Source organism: Centruroides sculpturatus, unplaced genomic scaffold, assembly GCF_000671375.1.
Source record: "Centruroides sculpturatus isolate CEXI.00-Female unplaced genomic scaffold, Cexi_2.0 scaffold94, whole genome shotgun sequence".
In the NCBI taxonomy this organism is placed as follows: domain Eukaryota; kingdom Metazoa; phylum Arthropoda; class Arachnida; order Scorpiones; family Buthidae; genus Centruroides; species Centruroides sculpturatus.
Genome location: NW_019384400.1, coordinates 701,316 through 723,696, shown reverse-complemented (window position 1 = coordinate 723,696; position 22,381 = coordinate 701,316). Strand labels below are relative to the sequence as shown.

The following is a 22,381-nucleotide window of genomic DNA, read 5'->3' as shown; positions in this document are numbered from 1 at the left end:
AGGAGTGAAAATCGGAAGCGCTGTGTCAACAAACCGGAGACAATCTTTTACGTCTTGGTGCCGATACCGAAGCAGTGCCGTCGCCGACGTCGACCAACGGAGTCTGACGAACTGTTTGGCAACACTGCCCCGGGACCACCTATACAACAAACAACTAAAGAAGCATCGACGCTATCGACTTCCAACCAGCCGATTGTGTTTAGAAAATATTTGTTTCTTAGTGTAAGTTTATTTTTCTTCTAAAATAAACGGAGTTTTGTAAGATACTTGTCATCTCTGTCTCTTCCTCCACACCCACACGCGAACGATCATCCTGACGCGGGATTAACGATCCCCCTAACAGTCGGAAAACTTACACTGGTGCGAGAAGTGGGGTTTTTATCCCAAAGTTACACTGGTGTCAGTGAAGCGTGATTTTAAGTCCCCAATATTCACCAGCGAACTTACAATTCTAGTTCGTTTGTCGTCTCGTCGTTTCCTCTACTTTCACACATGTTTTTTGTTACGGCAGTCAACAGAATAGTACGATTTTTTAATAAACTAATTTCTCTATCGAACATTGAAAATCGTCGAAACGATTCAAATTATTATATACAATAAATAGAGATTTTATTATAATATTCAAGGAATTAAAACAATCATTTCTGCATTCGAAATTTACAATTCATTTTAGATTAGGAATATTTCTTAATTAATGTAAAGGTGTGTTTTCACAACATTCGCTCATTTTCCTTTGCAGAATGGAGAATTTCAAAGAATTGAAGAAGTGGAACACCTCGGACCGTGTCGAGCCCCAACATGGCGCCTGGTCTTGGCCTGGTGTAATACGGGTGCATTGGAAAGATGCGGAGGAGGAGTGACATCAAATGGGAGTGACCTGAGACCGGACTGGACATTTTTTTCATTCATTCAACCTTTATTTGGTACAAAGTTGTACAATCTCGATACCGCTTAGAAACAACCGGAGAGATGTACAGATAAAAAAATTGAGACAATACAGAATATTACATAAACAATATTTACAGTAACATTATGTGGTAAACTAAAATTAAAACAACAATATACATATATATACAGTAGACCCCTATAAAACGGATTCATATAATACGGATTCGTATAAAACGGCGAAAAAATTGCGATCGTATTCGTATAAACGCGCTAAAAGAAACTCGTATAATACGGTATAACGTCATCGCCGACTCGTGTCGCGACAGGATTGGTCGAATCTAGACCAATAGTGGATATTGTACAAACCGTTGAGTTTAAAAGAGCAGCGGATCTATTAAAAACCATTTATTATTTAACGGCCATAAAAATTATATTTATATTAATGCTGTCTCCAAAGTTCAGCGAATTTTCCGCAGAAAAATAATTTATCAGGAAACACGCACCCGCCGTTCGATGCGTCACTCCGCGACGAAAACAATCTTAAGCAATGGCGTCGTCGAACGGTGCACACTCGGTAAGTAATCCTATAATTTTTTGTTTATAGCATAGTTTATACGAATTATTACCAAAAAATTATACGTGTTTTGGAAATGTTGAGTCAAATTAGCCTAGAATCGATTAATTTTATGGAAGAAAACCTTTCAAACAGCCGTAGTCCATAAACTGCATATGTGACGGGCTGTGATTGGCTCATGTATTTAAGTGACTCGTACAACATGGAATTCATAAAACACGGAACGTATCTACCATGTTATAGGGGGTCTACTGTATGTATATATATAAACAACAATAATAATAATAATAATAAAATATATGAAGCTTACAGTTGGAGGTACTGTACATATACGTTTGCAGTATAAAGCTACAACAATAATGTACGGAAGTAAGTACAAAACGGTTTCAGAGGTTACATGGTACGAAATATATACAATAACATTGTCTATTAAAATAAAAGGGATGTACAATTATATAATATAAGGTAGATAAAATAACATAGAGTAACAAAAGGAATGTAATATATACAGTATTAATGCTATTTACAATAAGTTAACAAGACGAGGATTATTGAAGCACTACATCCAAACATAACGTAAGTACCACGTAGGACAGGATGGCACGCTGAACAGGCGCCTGATAGCAGTAACAACAAACGGAAGGAAATACATTCCCTAATTTATGGTGGTCCGATAAAAGTAGTTTTTGACCAGGTCCACAAATGCCATAAACAAAGTTTCACTTTCTAAAAGGGCGCTTTCCTAACAGGGCCAGGTGTTGCCCGAAGGAAGGAGAAGGCGAATCGATGCTCTGCAATCCTCCAACACGGGGCACTCCATCAGGGACTGGACAGAAAGAAGTCAAGCCTAAAAGGCCTTGCTGGAAAAGATTGTTTTGCTGCTGGAAAACATAAACCCTTTTCTGCCGAGGCCTTTTTGCACGGATTTCGACTTTACACCAAATCTGACTCAGCTACTCGGAAGTGACCCTTAACCCGAATATGACATTTTCACTCGGCTACGACTTAATCAACTGAACTCGACTTTTCATCCCAATTTACGGATGGTTACTTGGACACCATTCGAGATTGGTTCTTCCACTCCGTTTAAGTGCATAGAACATAGTGACGTGGCAAAGTGACAACGAAATATTAAGTAGCGTTCTCGTGTTTAATAAAAGACTGTGTTACGCTGTTGTTTAAACGACTATAACTGCCCAAGGCATCTTATAATATTTCGACCGGTGTTCTACTTGTAAAACATTTCACCTCAGAATAATGCACTATGAACTTTAACTAAAAACCACGTTGAACTTTAAACAAACCTTGCAGTCGATATGTGTTTAGATCAGAATTATAATTACTTGAACAACTGAAATTTTTACACGGAATTTTCACGATTGTATATAAATTTTTGCATTTAATAAAAGTTATTAAATTTCATATTGGGCTAACTGTTTAGAGATTCGATTTTTTGTTTTGTTTTGTTGTTTTCAGTTATGGCAACCGACAACGCAACACTTGGGCGATCTGTCTTGGAGGGGATGCTTTCCGGGAGGTCTTTTTAAGGGAAATTGGCCTCTATTTAGGCGTTACAGACGTGGAGAAAATCTGGAAAACTCCACGTGGCCAGCCTGTCCGAGCGAACTCCCAGTGTTCAGGGAACGAAGACCGCTTGGCCACTGGTGGGCCTAAGATTCGATATTTATCGTTTTTAGATTAATTTATAATTGTGTAGGCACGTAAAAAGAAAGTTTATACGTTTGTTTTCTTATTGAAAACTTTTGTTGGATGCTTTACTTCGGCAGAAATCTTTTGTCTGATGCACCGTTGAAAGTATTCGCTTGTATGTGTTATAAACCATTATGAATAATGAGACAAACGATGCTGCAGTCCGATAAATATTGATTTATTTACTAGGATGTCGCTCGACTTTGTTGTGTCGCGATAGAATTGAGGTAGAGCCGGAAAGAAAGAAGCGATCCCTGCACTTGCTAGGCACAGAAGAGAAGATTCTTGTACTCCTGGACGGCTGAATTTTTCACTTCCGAAATTAATTTATAAAATTCAAAGGGAGAAGAAGAGAAGAAAGAAATAGAAATGAGGAAAAGAACAAAAAAGTAAAGAAGGGTGATTTTAATACAGTTTTATAACGCTTTTATTGGTTATGTTTTCGACATTGAACGTGAGTGATGGGGGGGATTTCAGCAAACCTCTATATACATGACTACAATGCTTTGATACATACATCTATATGATGTTTATTGGGTTTTGGGATGGAGACAATAGTGGAAACAGGGCCACTCTTAAAACATTAAAGTACATTGTCATCGGACTTACGCGTGCTGTCAAAGTTTCAGCTTTCTATGTTAATTAGAAGTAGATGAAATTTGAATTGTAAGATTTGAGAACACAATACAAAGCGTGTTAAAATAAATAAACGAGTAAGATACATTAATTTATATGTATTTTCAAGAATTTTTATAAATATGTGAATATTAATGCACTGTTTTTTCACTCTATCTGGTCTGTGGGCATTAAAAGGGCTTTTTCCAAGCCTGCGAAGTTGAATTCTCCCACTTCTTAGAAATTTTAATGTTATTAATTACATTAAACTAATATACAAGGTCTGTTCAAAAAGTATCGGACCTTATTTTTTTCTGCGTAAACCAATGATGCGAGAGAGGCCTCCTTCGGTGGAGTTGTGGAGGGGAGACCTTATTTTTTTCCGCGTAAACCAATGATGCGAGAGAGGCCTCCTTCGGTGGAGTTGTGGAGGGGACAGTCATGCACAGCCCTGAATTTTTTCCCGCCTGCAGAAAGCGTTAGTCGTTGGCAATCGGCGTATGAGTGAGGTCATGTAGTGCGCTCTCGTCGGATTTCACTAAGCTGGAAAATGACTGAACAACGTGAGCAGCGATATTACATCAAATTTTGCCAAAAACCTTGGCGATACCCGAGTGTAAACCATTCGCAAGATTCAGCAGGCTTTCGGGGACGATCCTCGAGGCCAAAAAAAGCGCGGCAGGTCCGCAGCAATATCAAAGGTCATGTTGACAGTTTTTTCGACTCTCGTGGGGTGGTGTGTCGTGAGTACGCACCACAAGGCCAAACCATCGCAAAGGAGTACTACCAGGAGGTCCTTCGTCGTCTTTCCGATACAGTGCGATGCAAACGATGGGATCTGTGGTCGATCAAAACTTGGCAGCTCCATCGTGATAACGCATCCGCCCATTCTGCGCATCTGATTCGGGCTTTCGTCGCCAAACACAATACTCCTGTGGTTCGTCACGCTCCGTATTCTCTCCACATGGCTCCGTGTGACCTTTGGCTATTTCTCAAGCTGAAAATGCCGCTAAAAGGAACCCAAATTTAGTCGAGAGAAGACATCGTGCGAAATGCGACGGACCGGCTGATAACCATTCCAAAAGATGCGTTCCAGCAGTGTTTCCAGCAATGGCAGAAACGCTGGAAGAAGTGTATACATTACCAAGGAGACTACTTTGAAGGGGATTAGGGTTTTGTTCCTCAAAGTCAATAAATTTATTTTTGCCGACCAAAGGTCCGATACTTTTTGAACAGACCTTGTAAATTTGCATATAAAAAGTAAATAAATTACCTAAAATTTTTGAAAATAAAAATATCATAATTATTCAATTCAATTATATTCCTGTTGAAATTGTCATTGAAAACAGATGATATTCTTAATATATGTAAATGAATGACACATCGTGAATCGTATTAAATTTCATAGATCATATAAGGTTACTTATTAGTCGATATTTAATGTTTATATTTTTAAAAATATCAAGAATTGTGTCCTTGATAGAAACCTGTATTACCTTGGAATAAGCAAGTTTTATAAGAAGGAAGTTCTTATCCTTTTATTTTAACTTGCAAACTTAAATTCGAAACAAAAAATGCAAATCATGTCAAGGTGGCAGCTTACCATTCTGGGGGCACCCGGGATAGAGTCGAAAAACCCCAGGAATTTTTCGAGGGTGGTCTGTCCGAATATTTCGAGTCCAATCCATCACACGGTAGCTCCATTGTAAACTTTACCGAACTTATAATGGACTTGCGATAGAGACCCTCTTAATGCCCACGAGTCAGAAAGAGTTAACATTGAAGAAATTACAAAAATATTTGCATATATATAGACTAATAGTTTATTGTACTTAAACGTTTATTAAAAACTTAACCTATATAACCTGTATTATTAAACCTATAAATATAATGTACAGTAATTAATTACAGGTATACAGTTTTATAATGTTACGTTGCACTTTTGTATGCTATTATGTGTTTCGTATCTGTTAAGTTACGACAACGCAACAGTTGGGCGATCAGCCTAGGGGAATGCCTTCCGGGAGATATTTTTAAGGGTAACTGGCCCTTATTCGGGCGTTACAGACGTGGAGAAAACCCGGAAAAGTTTCACTCCAGTCCATCCTGGAGAGGCCCGAACCCACGGACGAACTTCCAGTGTTCAGGGAATGGAACCGCTTGGCCACTGGTGGGCAGTTTCGTATAAAAAAGTTATTGTTTAAAAAGTATTTTATAGAATACTATTACAATAGTAAGAGCTAGTTGCTGAAAAGGATACAGTATATGTTTGCTCAGTAAAAATTTTTCAGATAATCGGCCGTACTTGAAGTATGGCCGCTCTAATTTTCGATCTTATAACAATGCATTTGTACTCTGGTCGAACACCAGAAACATTTCAATTGCATTGTTACTAGATGCAGTTTTTGCCTTTATATATCATCTCTCGTTCTGTAAATATGTAAATTCCTATTATCTAGTGTTTGATAGATTTACTTTATTATCAATCATTACTAGAAATTTGTATATAGATTTGTATTCGGGCTTCCGGCCCATAAGATTTCCTTATCTGATCTCCATTTTCATCTATCTAACTCCGTTCTCGAGATTTCATAATTTCATAACTTCAATATTTCTACTTTAATCTTTATTAATTCAAATATATAAATACTATATTAAAAACACATAAATTGATTACAAACAAAAATAATTAATTTTAAACTGTAATTTGAACTTAATCAGTTATAATTTAGATGTATTTTCAAATTGATTTTTAAATCTGCATAAGCTTTAACTCTTTTCCCGTGTCTATTTCCCGAGCAACAGCATTTTCGATCTATAACAAAGCTGAAGAATTTAAAATCCCATCCCCCATTAATTCACCCAAAAATCCAAATTTTTAAACATTACATTAAGTCGCTACGCAACAATGTAATTCTGTTGTTGAGAGAGGATCTATTGTTGACTCATGCAATAATCGCACGAGTCAACAATAGATCCTCTCTCAATTTTAATATACAAAATATTACAATTAGAGGCGATGGTTTTCGATAAGAATTGATCGGCATCCTTCAGAGGAATAAAATCTTTTCATTGTTAAAGAAGCGGAACACCTCGGACCGTGTCGAGCCCCAAGATGGCGCCTAGTCTTGGCCCGGTGTGATACGGGTGTTCCGAAAGATGCGGAGGAGGAGTGGCATGAAACGGATAGTGGTCGTAACTCCGGACAACAGCGCCTCGTCTCTCGTCCGTTATCTGGAGCGGCGATACCCCGAAGTTGCGGAATGAACAGTGGAGACAAGGTCAGGGACTAGACAGAAATGAGTCAGAAGAAATGGTGAAAGAGTCCGTCCAGCGTCAAAGGCTGAAAGATCGTAGCTTTAAAATACATATAAATTAATGTATCTTACTCGTTTATTTATTTTAACACGCTTTGTATTGTGTCCTCAAATAGACATATACAGACTGTATTTCAACCGATGTTCTACTAGTAAAAACTTTCACTACACAATAACGGATATTGGTCACTAGAATGCTGTAAACGTTGAACGTTTCCACGTTGAACTTTAACCAAAAACACACATTGCAGTCGATATTTGTCCAAAACAGGATTATAATTACTTCGACAATTAAAATTCTACATAGAATTTTCACGATTGTACATAAATTTTTATATTTAATAAAACTTATTAAATTTCATATTAACTCTTTAAAGATTCGATATTTATCGAAAGCTGCGCATTTTTACATTAATTTCTAATTGTTTTTCGGCACGTAAAAAGAAAATTTAAAAACGTTATTGAAAACTTTTGTTGAATGCAAGTTTTTCATTTATAGATTAAACCGACTGCAGATGGAAAATATTAAAGAAAATATCCAGAAAGTTCCAAAATGTAGAGCTAGAATTTTCAGATTTATATAATATCTGTAAAACGAGTATTATGTTTATTGTGTTGTACTAAGCTATTCTACTAATTTGTTATAATGTACTAACTTTTTATGTAATACTTTAACCATCTTGTAACGAATTAAGGTTCATACAATAAAGAATTGAAATGAAACACCCAACAAAAGTGTTCAGTAAGTCATATTACAACCATCCAGCTCGAATATACTACATAGAGTGGCTGATTCGACGCCCTGTTTGAGGAAAATTGAATACGCGTCCGCCATTTTTCTTTTAGTCAAGTGTATTTGTGTTGTGTAAAGCAAGGAGCAAGACTATTCCAACTGATAGCACTTGTCGTTGTTACCAATAGCGTTGTAACCATGGTCACAGTCACTCTATGTATTATATTCTAGCTCGTTGGTTACTACTATTTTCATCATTAACAATTGAATAAAAATTCATACAATGTTTTCTTAATTAATTCGTTTAAATTGCCTATTTTAGTTAAATTTAAAAAAAAAACAAAAAACAATTTCCTTCATAAGTTCTCACCAACGTGGAGTTTTCCGGAGATTTCTTCACGTGTCTAACATGTATTTATGGGCCATTTTCCCTTAGAAAAGCCTCCCGGGAGGCATCTCCTTTTGGCATATCGCTCATGGATTGTGTTGCTTTATAACCTACCATTAATCTAATCTAAATACTAAATAGTCTTTAGGCATCTATAAAATATACATCGTGACATTCAAATATGGAACTTTATATGATTTCCCAAATGAATAAAGTCTTAATATATTTTACATTGTATATAAGATTTGAGAGAATATGAAATATATAAGATTAAAAACCAGTATATAGAATATCCCTATTAAAATCTATAACACTGTAGATAATTCCGCGTTATATGAATTCCGTGTTGTACGAGTCACGTAGATTTTACAATCACGTGAGCCGTTCACAGCCCGCACACGTATTTGTATAATCTAAGTGACTCGTACAACATGGAATACATATAACGCGGAATTATCTACAGTGTTATAGGGGGTTCTACTGTATATTTTTAAGCTTCTCGAATGCCATTGTAAAACCCTAAACTATCGTATCTAGTAATAAAACTATAGTGCCAAATACTAATAGTAGTAAAACACAGGGTGTCAGTGTTAATTAATTAAGAAACTATAAATAAAAATTATTCAAATTCAAAATAAATTTTTTAAATGGAAGTAATTACTAATATATGTAAAGTTATTAGTAATTATATGAATGATGTCTTGGACATTTTGATGCGAAATAATTGGTTATAGTAACTCGTTTAAATTATGCAGGAACGTGAGTTTTATATCACAAGATCTAGAAATACATTTTTTTTTAATACTGACTCTTTCATTAAAATTCTTTATATAGTGTCATAAGATGTAAATCTAAAAGGGCATTAAAGAAAAAAAAAAAGGTATTTAATCCTTTATTCTGTATTAATTAATTAAATTCTCAATTAATATACACTTAATACAGAATTATTCTTATAAAATATGTAATTTTTGCGCGTTTTGATTATTTACTTTTTTGCATTTTATTATAGACAATACAAATATAATTTATTTTTTGAAATGAAAAATTCGTTTTGCATATTTTTTTTTTAATTAATTAAAATTGAAATTAATTAACGAAGAATTATGTAATATTGAAATCGAATGGAATTTGACGAGTGAAATTTTTCTATAGATTTAACGCTGTATCATACATGGATAATTCGCTTTTTAAAATAACGATCCGAAGTTGTTTAACCTCATTTAAAATAAAGAAATTTATAGCCGAAGGCAAGGTGGTTGAGAGCAATTATATACTCTTGCTTTTCTGCCTCTACCTAAATCCTTCTCGTGTATTGCTCCACACTAAACCGGCACAATAATAATAATAATAATAAAAACAAAACAAAAAAAAAATACATATAATTTTTCGAATTTAAATATTTTATAAATATTACTACATAATAACTTTTAAAAATTACGTGGTAAAAATGTATTGTTTAACACAATATCGATGTCTATGAAAATTTCAATTGTATTATTTAAATATTCAAATTTGAATTTAATATAAAATAATAAATATTTAAAAAAAACAAATTAAACTTCTTTTTTGTATAAACGCGTTATTTAAATATTATAATAAAAATTTATTCGTAATATTTATAAATTAATTTAATTATAAGAAGATCGATGTCTATGAGAATTAAGAGATCGGAACGTCGCTTATAATTACTTTAAAAAAGTAATTAGTTAAGAATTTCTCCGATAGGGGACGTTACGGTTGCGATTCCCCTAGCGGTCGAAACGGATACGAAGTAGAAGAAATGCAACGAGTTGGTGGCGATAGAAAGAAGAAAAGCCATTTCTTACAAATAAAATTAGGAAGATAAAACTACAGTGTCATGATGTGTGATTACGGAATGATTTGGTGAATTTGTTTGTGTTTTGATGTGAAACAAAATTCGTTGGGTTTGTTTTAGTGAGAAGACAACTAGTAAAAATCATCTTTTCTCATATTCGTTCGGTCGTAAGTTGACTCAACTTCACCTCAACACAAGATCACATGGCCTCAACATGAGTTATATATCATGGGACCAGCAAAAATGTCACAAGTTTGGAGGTGAAACGATTAGAAGATGCCAAGGAAGCTTAAATCACAAGGTTAGATTCTCATTTCTTATTATATATATTAAGAACATTTTAAATATAAGTAAGTTTGTTGATATTCTTTCAATTATCTCTAAATGCTAAAGTTGACAGTTATTTTATCAATATATATAGATTTTCAAGTATATATTTAAATGATAAAGGAATTTACTATTTATAATATATTATCTATCAGTTATTTAAAAAAATAAATTTGTTTTTTTTAATCAGTATAACATTATCTTGTATAGAAAAAGATAGAAAAAAAGATTACCTATATAAAATTGAAATCTGTGTGTTCTATTTGTTTTTAAAGTAAATTAAGATATAAATATATAATAATAATAATTGTTTACTTAGAAAGTGTATTTGCTTAATTGTTATAATTAATGTAAAATTGCTTTAAATTATTAGAAAGTTTCGTAAACCGTTTGTTCGGTTTGCTCTAATTTTACGTCTCTTCGATTATTTCTTAAAATATTTTAAAGGAATGCGCTATTTAAAGAAGCATATTTTCGAAATTTAAATACGTGGGCTCGATTCGAGCTCGGGACGATGAGTTCGGGACCTCGATGTGGTCTCGTAAACTCCACGAGTTTTAATTGTTATTATTATTATTATTGAAAAATGTATATTTGCAATATGAATTTTGATTTATGTTATAATAGAATTATTGAAGATAAAATTTAAAATAGTCAAACTCGTAAATGATAATTTTGTGTTATTTCGTTTAATGCGGAATAATATAAATTTGCGTGCGATTTTAGATGAAATAATAAGCTCTCTGCATTTCGCGCAGTTTTTAAAACGTTCGGATTCGTAAAATATATTTTATTTAAATAACAAATGGAATTGTGCAATAATTTTCAAATAATTAGAGCAATAGTACTTATTTGTAATAATATGTAACTTATTCATTGTATATGATAAATAATTGCATCGCGACGGATATATTAATAAGATGTACAGTACATTTATCTGATTTTAAAGTACCGAAAAAGAAAAATATACTAGTATTCAATGTTTAATTTCGTGTTTTGAGTATTTAAAATATAATTGCATTGAAAAGTTTTCAATCGCTTAACACATTTTTTTTGGGATATGTTTTGTTTATCGGATACTTGTTCATTTAGAACGCTTTATTCTAAACTTGCAATGCGTTCCATTATTAGGTGTATTTCAACTTTGTAAATATCTATTTGATGAAAGATTTACAACTTGTTTTTTTGGACAATGGTTTATTTTTTATTATTATTTTAAAAATTCAATTTGTCATTAATTTTTAAAGTAAAAGTTGCTAACAAAGTTTTTCTTGCTTGCTACTGCTTTCTAATTTTTGTTATGCTTATTTTCTCCGGTCGTTCGTAACTTTTGACTCTTGAACTGAAGAAACAAAAATAAATGTATCACAAAATTTGAGATAATTCATTGGAATTTGAGTCTTTCAAAGTTTTCTCTCAATTTATTACTAAATGACTTTTTAATATAAATTTTTTCTTTTATTAATGAGTAAACATATTTTATTTACACAATGCAACATGTTGTTATATCAGGGAAATTCATTTTTCAGATTAATAACAATTCTTAGCTATATTATATAAAGAAAGCATTAAAATTACATGCGTATTTTTATGTGTATATATATATTAATATTTCTTATCAGTTGGCTAATGTTATCAGAATTAGCATGCATGTCCTGAAGCATAGGAGTTGAAATATATATTAAAGTTTGCTTATTGAAATCAGATTTTTGTTGTAGTTATCATTTTATTCAGATATAACGGTATTTTTAAGTTGTCTTTTACACTATTGATAACATCTATGGTTGATAACATGCATTCGTTTTCAGTTTTGACTAGTGCTTTAAATTTCAAGCATTAATCCTTATTTGTTTGCATTATAATAGTCGAAGTTGTTGGTATTTCTTACTTGAATAATATACTAGTTGAATTGCTATTAATTAATAAAAATAATAGTAATTGTAATTAATTAATTTTTATATTATATATGTTTTAACATTACCTTTTAATGTCAGTGTCAATCAATAATAGTAGAATTCCACTAATTTTAATTGTTTTTATTTACTCTTAGTGCTATCAGTTGGTTATTGTCATCAGTATAGATCAGTTCCAAAGTGATTATAATAAGAAAAGTTTACTGTATTTATATCTTGTGTAAACTTGCAATATTTCTAATTCCCATATATTTGATTTAATTTTAGGTTAATCAATTTATTAATAATTAAATGAATTTGGTATGGATAGGTATTTATATAGGTATGTAAACGCAATGTTTGTCAGTATGACTAATACAGATATTATTTAAGAAAATAATTTTTCAACTTACGAAATATGAATAGTATTTGCTTAAAGAATTATTAATTCTATATGCAGATACTATTGATATTTCGTAAGTTATTAATCTAAAGAAACTTGTAAGACAGTTAAATTAAGAAATTAAAATATTTAATTATTTTATAAAATTATTTCTTAATATAATTATTTCATATATATTAATATTCATATTTGTAATTAATAACCATATTAAAAAATGTTATGAGATTTTATTCTCTAAATGATAATATATACATATATGAAGTAGAATCTGATTATTATAATTGCAGGTATTGTTATAAACTCATTTTTTGGGACATTAGATGATTGATAAATTAAAATGTACTTATGAAACATTACTTAGTTTTGGTTATAATTATTGTCATCTTGAGATAAATAGGTATTTTTAAGCTGTCTTTTTACGTTACTGGTCAGATGTGGTTGATAATATGCAATTGTTATCAGTCTTACATATTTAACATTTGAAGCACTAGTTATCATTTAAATGTTATTTGCTTTCAGTGAAGAAATATTACTGGATTTGTTTACCTCAATTATATACCAACTATTCTTAAGGCTGACAATATTCAAACAATACTAGATGAATTATATATTAATTATAATAAATTATCAAGCTATACAAATTTTAAATGTAAAGCTTGTTCTAACATATCCATTTAATGTCAGAGTGAGTAAAATCAAAGTTTTTGCTAATGGCAGTCTTATTTAATTATTCTGTTTAATGCTGTTATTCTGTTGTTATCAATATAGACAATGTCTGAATATGATCGTAATAAGTGCATTCTGTGTGTGTACAGTACAGTGCATAAATACGTACATACAGAATTTGGAATTATCCAACTTAATTGATTAGTTTTAGTATGTGAATTATTTGAGTTACAGACATTTATCATATTTAATTAATTTAATTTTGCATTACAAATGCAAATCTACATTTGTTTACATATACTAAACACAATTGTCACATATTTTTTAATTTAGATGAATAAATGTCTTATTAAATAAATTGGCATAGCTGATTACTCAAAAACAATATCAATATTAGGAATCAATATGTAGATTTTGAGTTTTCAAAAGTTGCATTAACTTTTTGAAAACAAACTATATTTAAAGTTCATATATTTTATTCCTATAACTTTATATACAAGTTTGAAATAGTTTAAATATAAACTTTTAAGTTATTATTATATGTTATCCAACTGATAGAAGAGTAAACTGAAACTGGGTTCTATCAATTTAAATTTTAATTTTAATTTACTTGCTAACATTTATTTAGGTTCTAATTTTAAATCATTCTTATTTTATATATTGATTAATTACATTCCACATTTTAAATTATGTTGTTTTAATATTGTTTTTTTTTTATTCAATCAAAGATGGAGGTAATTAAATGTAAGCCAGAAACTTTTTCGATAAACTTTTACATTTGGTTGCCTTAATTACAGTGTGCTTTGCATTTTTACATAACAAAGACTGTGCTGAGACTTATTCATTTTGCATTACACTTTTTAGATTTCTTAGTGTAGTTGGAGCTATAGTCTATTTAGTATGTGACTGAATTGCAGTTTTTAACTTCATATCAAATATTTTAAATCAGTATTTTAAGCATTGGTTTTGAAATATTCAAGCACTTATTAATTAATTGTTGCTTTATTTTTTTTATTTATTATAATCATAAATTACTAGAAAAATGTTTAGTATTTTACATTCCACTCTTGATTGATATATTAATACTCCATAACATTTTGAAAGTAATGACATATTGTTCAAACATACTAATTAGATAATTTTTAGTTATCTGTTAATTGAGGTAGAGCATTAGCAAAGCCTCTTCTATATGACTTACAGAATTGTTTGTTCTCAAAATCTGTTTGATTGATTTTGATTAAACTTTTCCATTTTCCATTAATTGCGCTGATCTAGCCAAAAATGAATAAAATATGGGAGTCCATGACTTCATTTTCGAGATCTAAAGTAGCATGAGCATGCATGACAAAGTGATGTTGTACAAATTGCATGACTTTGTCATACAATGTTCCACAGTTGCTAGCACGCCTTCTATGGGCTGATAGAATTGAGTTTGTTCTCATAATTTAATGAGCCAATTTTGATAAAACTTTGCCCTTTTTCATTAATTGCAATGGGGAATTAAAAAATGTAATGAGAATCTATTTAAATGTAAAAAACTTACTTATGTTTGAGGGTTCATGACTTTGTTTTTGATATACAGAGGTATTGAAGTGATAGTGTCTGTTCTCTGATGTGACTAAGCATGTCTAATAGAACTTAAGCCTAGGAGTCAAAAGTAAAAACAACATTGCATGAGCTTAATGGAAAATAGGTGTGAAAAATTAACAAAACATAAAAACAAAGTAATCACCATCTCCATCAATTGCTTTGTTCTTGGATTATCTCCATGTCAGCAAGTGTAAGGATTGTCTCTCTGTACCCAGTCAGTGCAAGATCATGTCTCCTATGGCTTGCATCATTATCTGGAAACAAGGGTTCAGTGCAAGGGCAGCAGCAGAGAAAATTTGTGAAATTGAAGGCTGGGCCTGATGAGCAAGACAACTGCAACTGAATGGTTCTGCTCCTCTCACTACAGGAACACCAGACTCATAGATAAGCTTCAGTCAGGACAACTATCGACCATTGATGACGAAGCACTGCTCCAAGCTGTTCAACAGGAGCCAAGCAACAACAATTGCTGGCTGTCTGCTAAACTAAGGACTTTTCAATCAATCATTGTTGGCATTAGAAACATCTTGGCTTTTGCAGCAGAAGATCTCAAGAAGTACCCCATGAACTGACAGAGCAATAGGCACAAAGGAAGATACACATTTGTAATTGAATGTAGCAAAATCCAAAAGACAATAGATTCTGGCACAGGATTGTAATGGGAGATGAAAAATAGATTTTTTCAGAAATTCTAACAGAGGAAACCAGTTGCTCTGACCAGATAAAGTGCCAGCTTAAATGGTTCAACAAGGCAGTTTGAATGAAAACTCATGCTGTGCATTTGGTGGAATTTGGATCCTACAGTGCATTGGGACAATTGGGTAGCTGGTTCCTATAGTTGGGCCATGGATGGCAAACTCTATGCTGAATAACTGGAATGAGTATTTGAAGTCCTGTGCACTCACTATCCAGCATTGCTTAATCAAAAGTGTACACTGCTACAGCATGATAATGCTCTGGCACACTGTTCCAGAGTGGTCCAAGAAAAGTTAAAACAGCAGGAGGAGACTGAAGTTTTGCCTCACCCAGTATACTCCTGATCTCTGTCCATCAGATTTTTACCTTTTACTGTCATTGGCATATTTTCTGAGAGTGCGTTCCTTCAATCCAGTGCATGATGTCAAAAAGGGGTTTGTGAGTTTTTGGCATCAAAACCAGCCAAGTGGTATTGCTGAGGAATCTACCAACTTGCAGAAAGATGGGTCAAGACCATAGCTAACAATGGCCTTTATTTTGAGGAATGACCATGTCTTTGTGTTTTGTTATCAATAAAGTTTTGTATTGTGTGTCTGTATCCAGGAACTTTTGATTCAATTACTTTCTTTGCATTTCTGAATTAAGCAAGTCTCAATGTCTCATGCACGTGATGGTGAAGGAATTTATCGGTTGTTTTGTCAGCAACATTATATGATATTGTATTTAATTTGTCATGGATTGAATTGTATGACAATCGTGCGTATATACACAGACACTATATATATATATATATAAATAATCTATGGATTGAGATATATATAATTTAATAAATGTATATAGTAGCTTTGCCATGAATGCATGAAGCACATAAATAATGTAATAATGTAATTCTTTTAACTTTGGACCAAGCAAATAGCTGATGCTGAGGTGACATTTTTTAAAACACTTTCTTCTCCTGTTGTCATTAATAGACATGGGTGCAGTGTATTTTCAGGACCAAAACTATTCCCTAAATATATACAAAATTTCTCCAAAAATTATTGCATACTAGTACACAAAATAAAATAGTAATTTAGGAATGAATTAATTATTATTATTATCATTCACATTAAATCATACAAATAAATAGGTCTAACATATAATTTGCCATGCAATACTAAACTGATAAATTAATATAAACATTTTTTAAATTAACACTATAAATACCAATGAAGTCATTTCTGACCCATTTATCTGTTTAATCATCTATTAAAGCTTTAATTATAATTTTAGATTTTTTGAATTTTATGAGTTTTTCTAAAATTTCAATTGCTATTTATAACAAAAGAATCAAGACCGAGTAAGCATTATTCTTGAAAATACATGCCCATTTACCTATATATGCCAAAAGGGATAATTTTTGATTTTATTGCTTACCTTTGTATAAAATATTTAAACATGCAAGAAAATAGTTCCTTTCAAAGATAATTGTCTGAAAGGAACTGTATTAGTTCTAGTAATATGCATTTGAAATGTGTGTAAGCTAAAAATTTCTCATTATAATCATCACCAAAAATATTTCCATATATACTTAGTGAAGTGGCATTGGTGTCTTTGATGGCACTCTGTCAATATCAAACTGATCATATTCAATATTTTGGTGATATTGTGAAATTTCTTTCAAAGATAGGTTTTAGCAAGACATTGATCTTATCCATTCAAACACTGTATTTTATGACTAACAAGTCAAAATGTGAGATAAAAATTGTATTTATTGAATATTATTAGGTGAACGTGTCTTTAAATTGACAAAATCATTTCTTGGGAATTGAAAGAAATATCAGTACAGGTAATTTTTTTCATATCTCCACAGATAGCAAAAAAATAATATTGCAGATGAAAAGAACATGTTTAATAGGGACAGTGAATAGAAATAAAATGGAAATTTATGTTTAAGTAAAAAAGGAAAATAAATAATTTACAGTACAAAAATTTTGAAATACAAATAAAGCAATGTTAATAGTTTATGAAAAAAAAAAACAGTAATTTGATTTTCAGCACAATGCATAATGTTATAATTACAATAGTGCAAAAAAATTTCCAGAAACATTTTAATGCTACAGTAATACCAAATACAGACTTGATGCAATGGCCATTGACAGCAAACTCAATGGAAGTGGCATCCAGATGGTGAGATTGCATGTTTTATACTGGTAATATTCTGGATACGGCAGCAATAAACTTGTGGAAATTTTATAAAAAGCATCAGGTAAAACATCAGAATTGCTGGAAATGTATGAAAGGACAGTTTTATCGCCAATTATACATTATTTCCAACTTAAAGAATAATTTTTACATTAGAAATCACAGATAAGTGCAAAAAAATGGTATGTAGAAACTGTTCCAAAACAGTTAACATAATTTTTATATGCAAAATATGACCAAACAAAAAATAAATCTTTTTTCTACTTTAATGTAATTATTACTGTTATTAAACTGTGTTACCATTCAAAAGATCTTATTGGTAAAGCTAAAAAGATTGGCATTTTCACGTGGTTTTTCCATTTCCCATTTTAGCATTTTCTATCACATTTTACATAACATTAAAGTGATGGGTTAAAACTGATACATACAGCAACTCCAGTGCTGTTAACAATTTAATTTGAGCATGTGTTATCATTATAGAATAGCATGTAGAATTATAAACTTTTGTAATATGTTGATTAATAGAAATAAAATTGCAATCATCTCTGATTACATGAATGACCTATTTTTAGCACAGGGTGTTAATTATGTTCAAAACTTTTTGCAACAACAATGGCTGTGCAACTTTTTAATTAAATATTGTTGAGTGTACATTAAAATATTGCTTTTCCTGTTTCATTTCTGTTAAGAAATCATTGTAGATATACATAAACCAAAATAGATATACACAAGCCCATATATTCTATAATTATATTAATTTCCAGATTATTCTCACTATAGTTTGGCTAACCATTAATAATCAATATACAGTAGAGTCTCGTACAATGCAGGAGATTTGTTACACATTATAGGAAATCTCATTATCGAAACCTGCATTATCACACAATTTATGAAAGTTTAAACCTTGGCCTATAAGTTGAAAAAAAACGTATACCTCTGATCGACAAAATTTGAGGGTGTTTGCTTGCTTTATTTGCGCGTTATACGGGACTCTACTGTAAAATCATTTTTTCTAAAGGTAAACAGTTAGACTGCTATCTTACACACTAACATTAAATAATAATTTCAATAAATTTTGAATTAAATTTATGCCCAAAATGATGTTATGCAACTAGAAATAGTGGTGATACAAATAAAAATCACGTTTTGTAATCCTGGCAACATTTATTAAAAAGTTTTTTGTAATAAATACATTGCTAGGATTATGAAGTTGATTTTTGTTTTCATGAAATTAAATTTAATAATTTTATTTAAATAATTATTAAATTAAAAATATTAAATAACTTTCAATCCAAGTGCATGTTAGCAAAGACAATAGCTTAGTACAGTGGCATATACACATAAGCACATGCTTATGTATTGTGTTTGGTAATGTGCATTTGAAGATACCTCATGCATATAATGCATTATTTAGCCTTAGCAGGGTCACTGAGAAATTCACACCATATTTTCAATGTCATTTTGTAGATGTGGATTATATGGAGGTATGTGTTAAGTGAAGATTTTGTTCAGTTCTAGTAATTTTTTTAGAATTGTGGATAAAAATAAAATTAAAATAAATAAATCAAAAAGCAGAATATTTCAATATGGATGCTGGTCATAGCAAGCATAGATTTACATAGATGCATTTCTATAAGTGGACATAATGTTTTTATATTTAATGAATATAGAAAATAAGAATAATGAAGTTTAAAGTCAACGTTAAACATTGTACAGCACATAAACAACTGATTAGATATAAATGAAAGAAGCAAATATTTGATTTTATGCGCTGGAACCTGTTCATTTTTGTTTGTTCCGTTCATTTATTTTTTCCATTTTATAAAAGTTTTATCGAGTGTTCAAATAAAAAGAAAACCAAGATGCTTAATAGTTGTATTAGTTTAGAAAAATATCACAAATATAATTTAATATAAAATTTTATCTTAGAATTTAAAACAAAATTAATATAATTTAGTAATATATACAATTTACTATTATCATACTAATATCAGTGTATTTTATCAAATTAAAAGGAAATTTTGTTAATTTTGAATATTTGTTTTGCATTATTAAATTATTTTAGTTTGATCTCTCATAGGTATTATACATAATTATGTAATTATTAAAAATATTTAAATGATTTAGTAGTTATTAAGTAGACTTGATATGACATGATGTAATGAATCTAATATGAAATGAAAACAACCTTTTAATTCCAGAAAACATATTTAATTTCGTGTTAATTACTACAAAAATTAAATATATTTGCTGGATTTTAAAAGTCTGCTTTTGTTTTATTTAGTTTTTTAACTATTCTCTAGTTAAAATCATGTGACTCCTCTAATATTTTTGATATACATGAAATTTATTGCTAATATACAATCAAATACAATGAGATCAATTAAACTGACACATTACGTAATACATTAAAAATTTTTATCAAAACTTTATAGAAACTTCTTAATAAAATAAAAAAAATATATATTATTGGAGCAAATATAAAGGAATATTATTGTTTTGAAATAGTAAACAAAACTCTTAAGAAGTTTTTTTTTTTCAATAGCAAGTGAAATGGACTCTTTAAGAAGTTCTATTTTTTATTCTAAATATTATTAGTGTGTTAATCATCAACATCAGAACATTTATTATTTAGTTTACCAAAAGTTTGATTAAAAATTTTTTTTTACAGTTTTTAAGAATAAATTATCAAGTTTAACAAAACTTGAAATATTTTTGAACCATTTCAAAATATCAAATTTTATCTTCAGATCGTAACAGATCTACTAAAGAGATTCTTCGAAACATCTTCATATTAACTTATCCAAAATTATAATGAAAGTATTATTTTACTATTGTATTTTATTTAAAATCATAACTATTTATCTCTCGTCTTCTCTGTGTATGTGTTTGTTAGTATTAGTAGATAATATAAAATAAAATAGCATAATGTAAATAATAAGTCAACATAAATAAACATGAAATTGTGATATTTTTGGTTAAGTGGTTTCTGTGATTTTTTTATGAGTTTATTAAGTTTTTTGGATTATTATTTTAAATAATGAATTGTTTGTTTTGTAGATCTGTGAAATATTAATTATTATTCTTCTATAAGATAGTCATTAAAATATTTTATTATTTGTAGCAAGAAATAATTGAACGATTACATTAGTATTTTTATGTTCGAGAAGTCCTTGAATTGTTTGATTTAAGTTTAAGCTGTAGGTAAATGGTGATAATAGTAGGAATAGAAAAATTTATAAAAAATTTTTTTGCTGTTGTTTCTTTTTGACTATTTTTCAAATTGTTTTTTATTTTTTCCTTTTAATATATGAGTAAACTGGATAAATTTCTTTATTTTGCACAAAGTTAATTGAACCAAAACTTCCTAAATTAGAATTGGGAGTTATAAATGAAAGTTCTTGAAGAGTGGGTGTGGCACTTTTGTTTACAATATGATACAATTTATGATAGCAATTACTTTTTTCTTCATTCTTCATTCCTGAATATAACTGAAAAATATTTAAGTAATATAAAAGATTAAGAATAGATATTTGTAAATATAAACTGAATTAGAGTAAAGAAAAATTTATCAGACTTTCACATCTAAATTATTGTAAAACAGTAATAGTTATTATTAGCAATTTCTTTTATTACATCTCTGAGGAAATAACTATTCTTTTATCTATTTTGAAGAATTTCTTTCTGTTTTATAAATATTGTGGTTATATATTAGGGCCCTTTTTTTTATGTAGGATAGATATATGCTAATTTGTATTTTCACAAATAAATGGTTAGTTTAATTCTTAGGTGTACAGGAATAATTCTGACTATCAATGCATACACTGACTATTTTCATTATAAAATCTTGGTACAGCAATTTTTGATGTAACAATAAATCCCTCCATAATGATAAAAAATATACTATATAGGACTGGTATAGAATATAAGATTAGGTTTCAACAGTTAGCAAAAGTATATATTGTTTTTTTTGCAGTTAAGAGAAATATATTTATTAAAGCAATCAGTAATTAACTAACAATCACAATCAAAAATATTGCATGTTAAAATTAATTTTCTCTTCATTGCTAAAAACTGTTAAATGAGGACATTTTTTCTTTTGGCAAAATATTGTCATCATCTGAGTGTTTCTGTAACATCTTAAGTTTTCTCTACTTTTTTCATAAAATCTGATATTTTCATTTGCTTGTGTTTGCCTAATTTAAGGTAAAAATAACATAATTAAATGCCCTAATAGTCAATTAAAACACAAAAACAATAAATAAGATACATAAATATTCTATAATAAAATGAAAATTATATATATTGGTTACACACCATTGACTTTGGCATCTTAACGTATTGTTGCCAGATTCATCTTGTGTACTGCTTTCTTGCTTTGTAATTAGTTCCTTTTTCATCTCAATCATTGATATTACAACCTTCCTCTTAGACTTGGTTGCTTTCAGACACTTCTCGGATGCCATGATTAATGAGTAAAGGCTATATTGGGTTGAAAAGAAAGTTTTGTGTATTTTTAACAGCTCCTCTTGTTTAACGTAGATATGTGATTTAATTATAACAATTATGAAATTTAGCACAT

The 22,381-nt window shown here is 30.2% G+C and overlaps 1 protein-coding gene and 1 long non-coding RNA gene across 2 annotated transcripts in view; one reads left to right on the top strand and one right to left on the bottom strand.

The window, feature by feature from the left end:
- Positions 1-9,969: 9,969 nt before the first annotated feature.
- LOC111618625 (protein BCL9 homolog) overlaps positions 9,970-22,381 on the top strand; it is a 208,512-nt gene continuing 196,100 nt past the window's right edge. Inside the window, exon 1 of the mRNA XM_023360181.1 lies at positions 9,970-10,342. Coding sequence (XP_023215949.1) covers positions 10,318-10,342 — 25 coding nt within the window. The 5' untranslated portion in view covers positions 9,970-10,317. The remainder of the gene's footprint in view (positions 10,343-22,381) is intronic.
- The window catches only part of LOC111618627, a 42,140-nt gene continuing 41,084 nt past the window's right edge, over positions 21,326-22,381 (bottom strand). The window contains exon 3 of the long non-coding RNA XR_002755601.1: positions 21,326-22,281. This is a non-coding gene — a long non-coding RNA (uncharacterized LOC111618627). The remainder of the gene's footprint in view (positions 22,282-22,381) is intronic.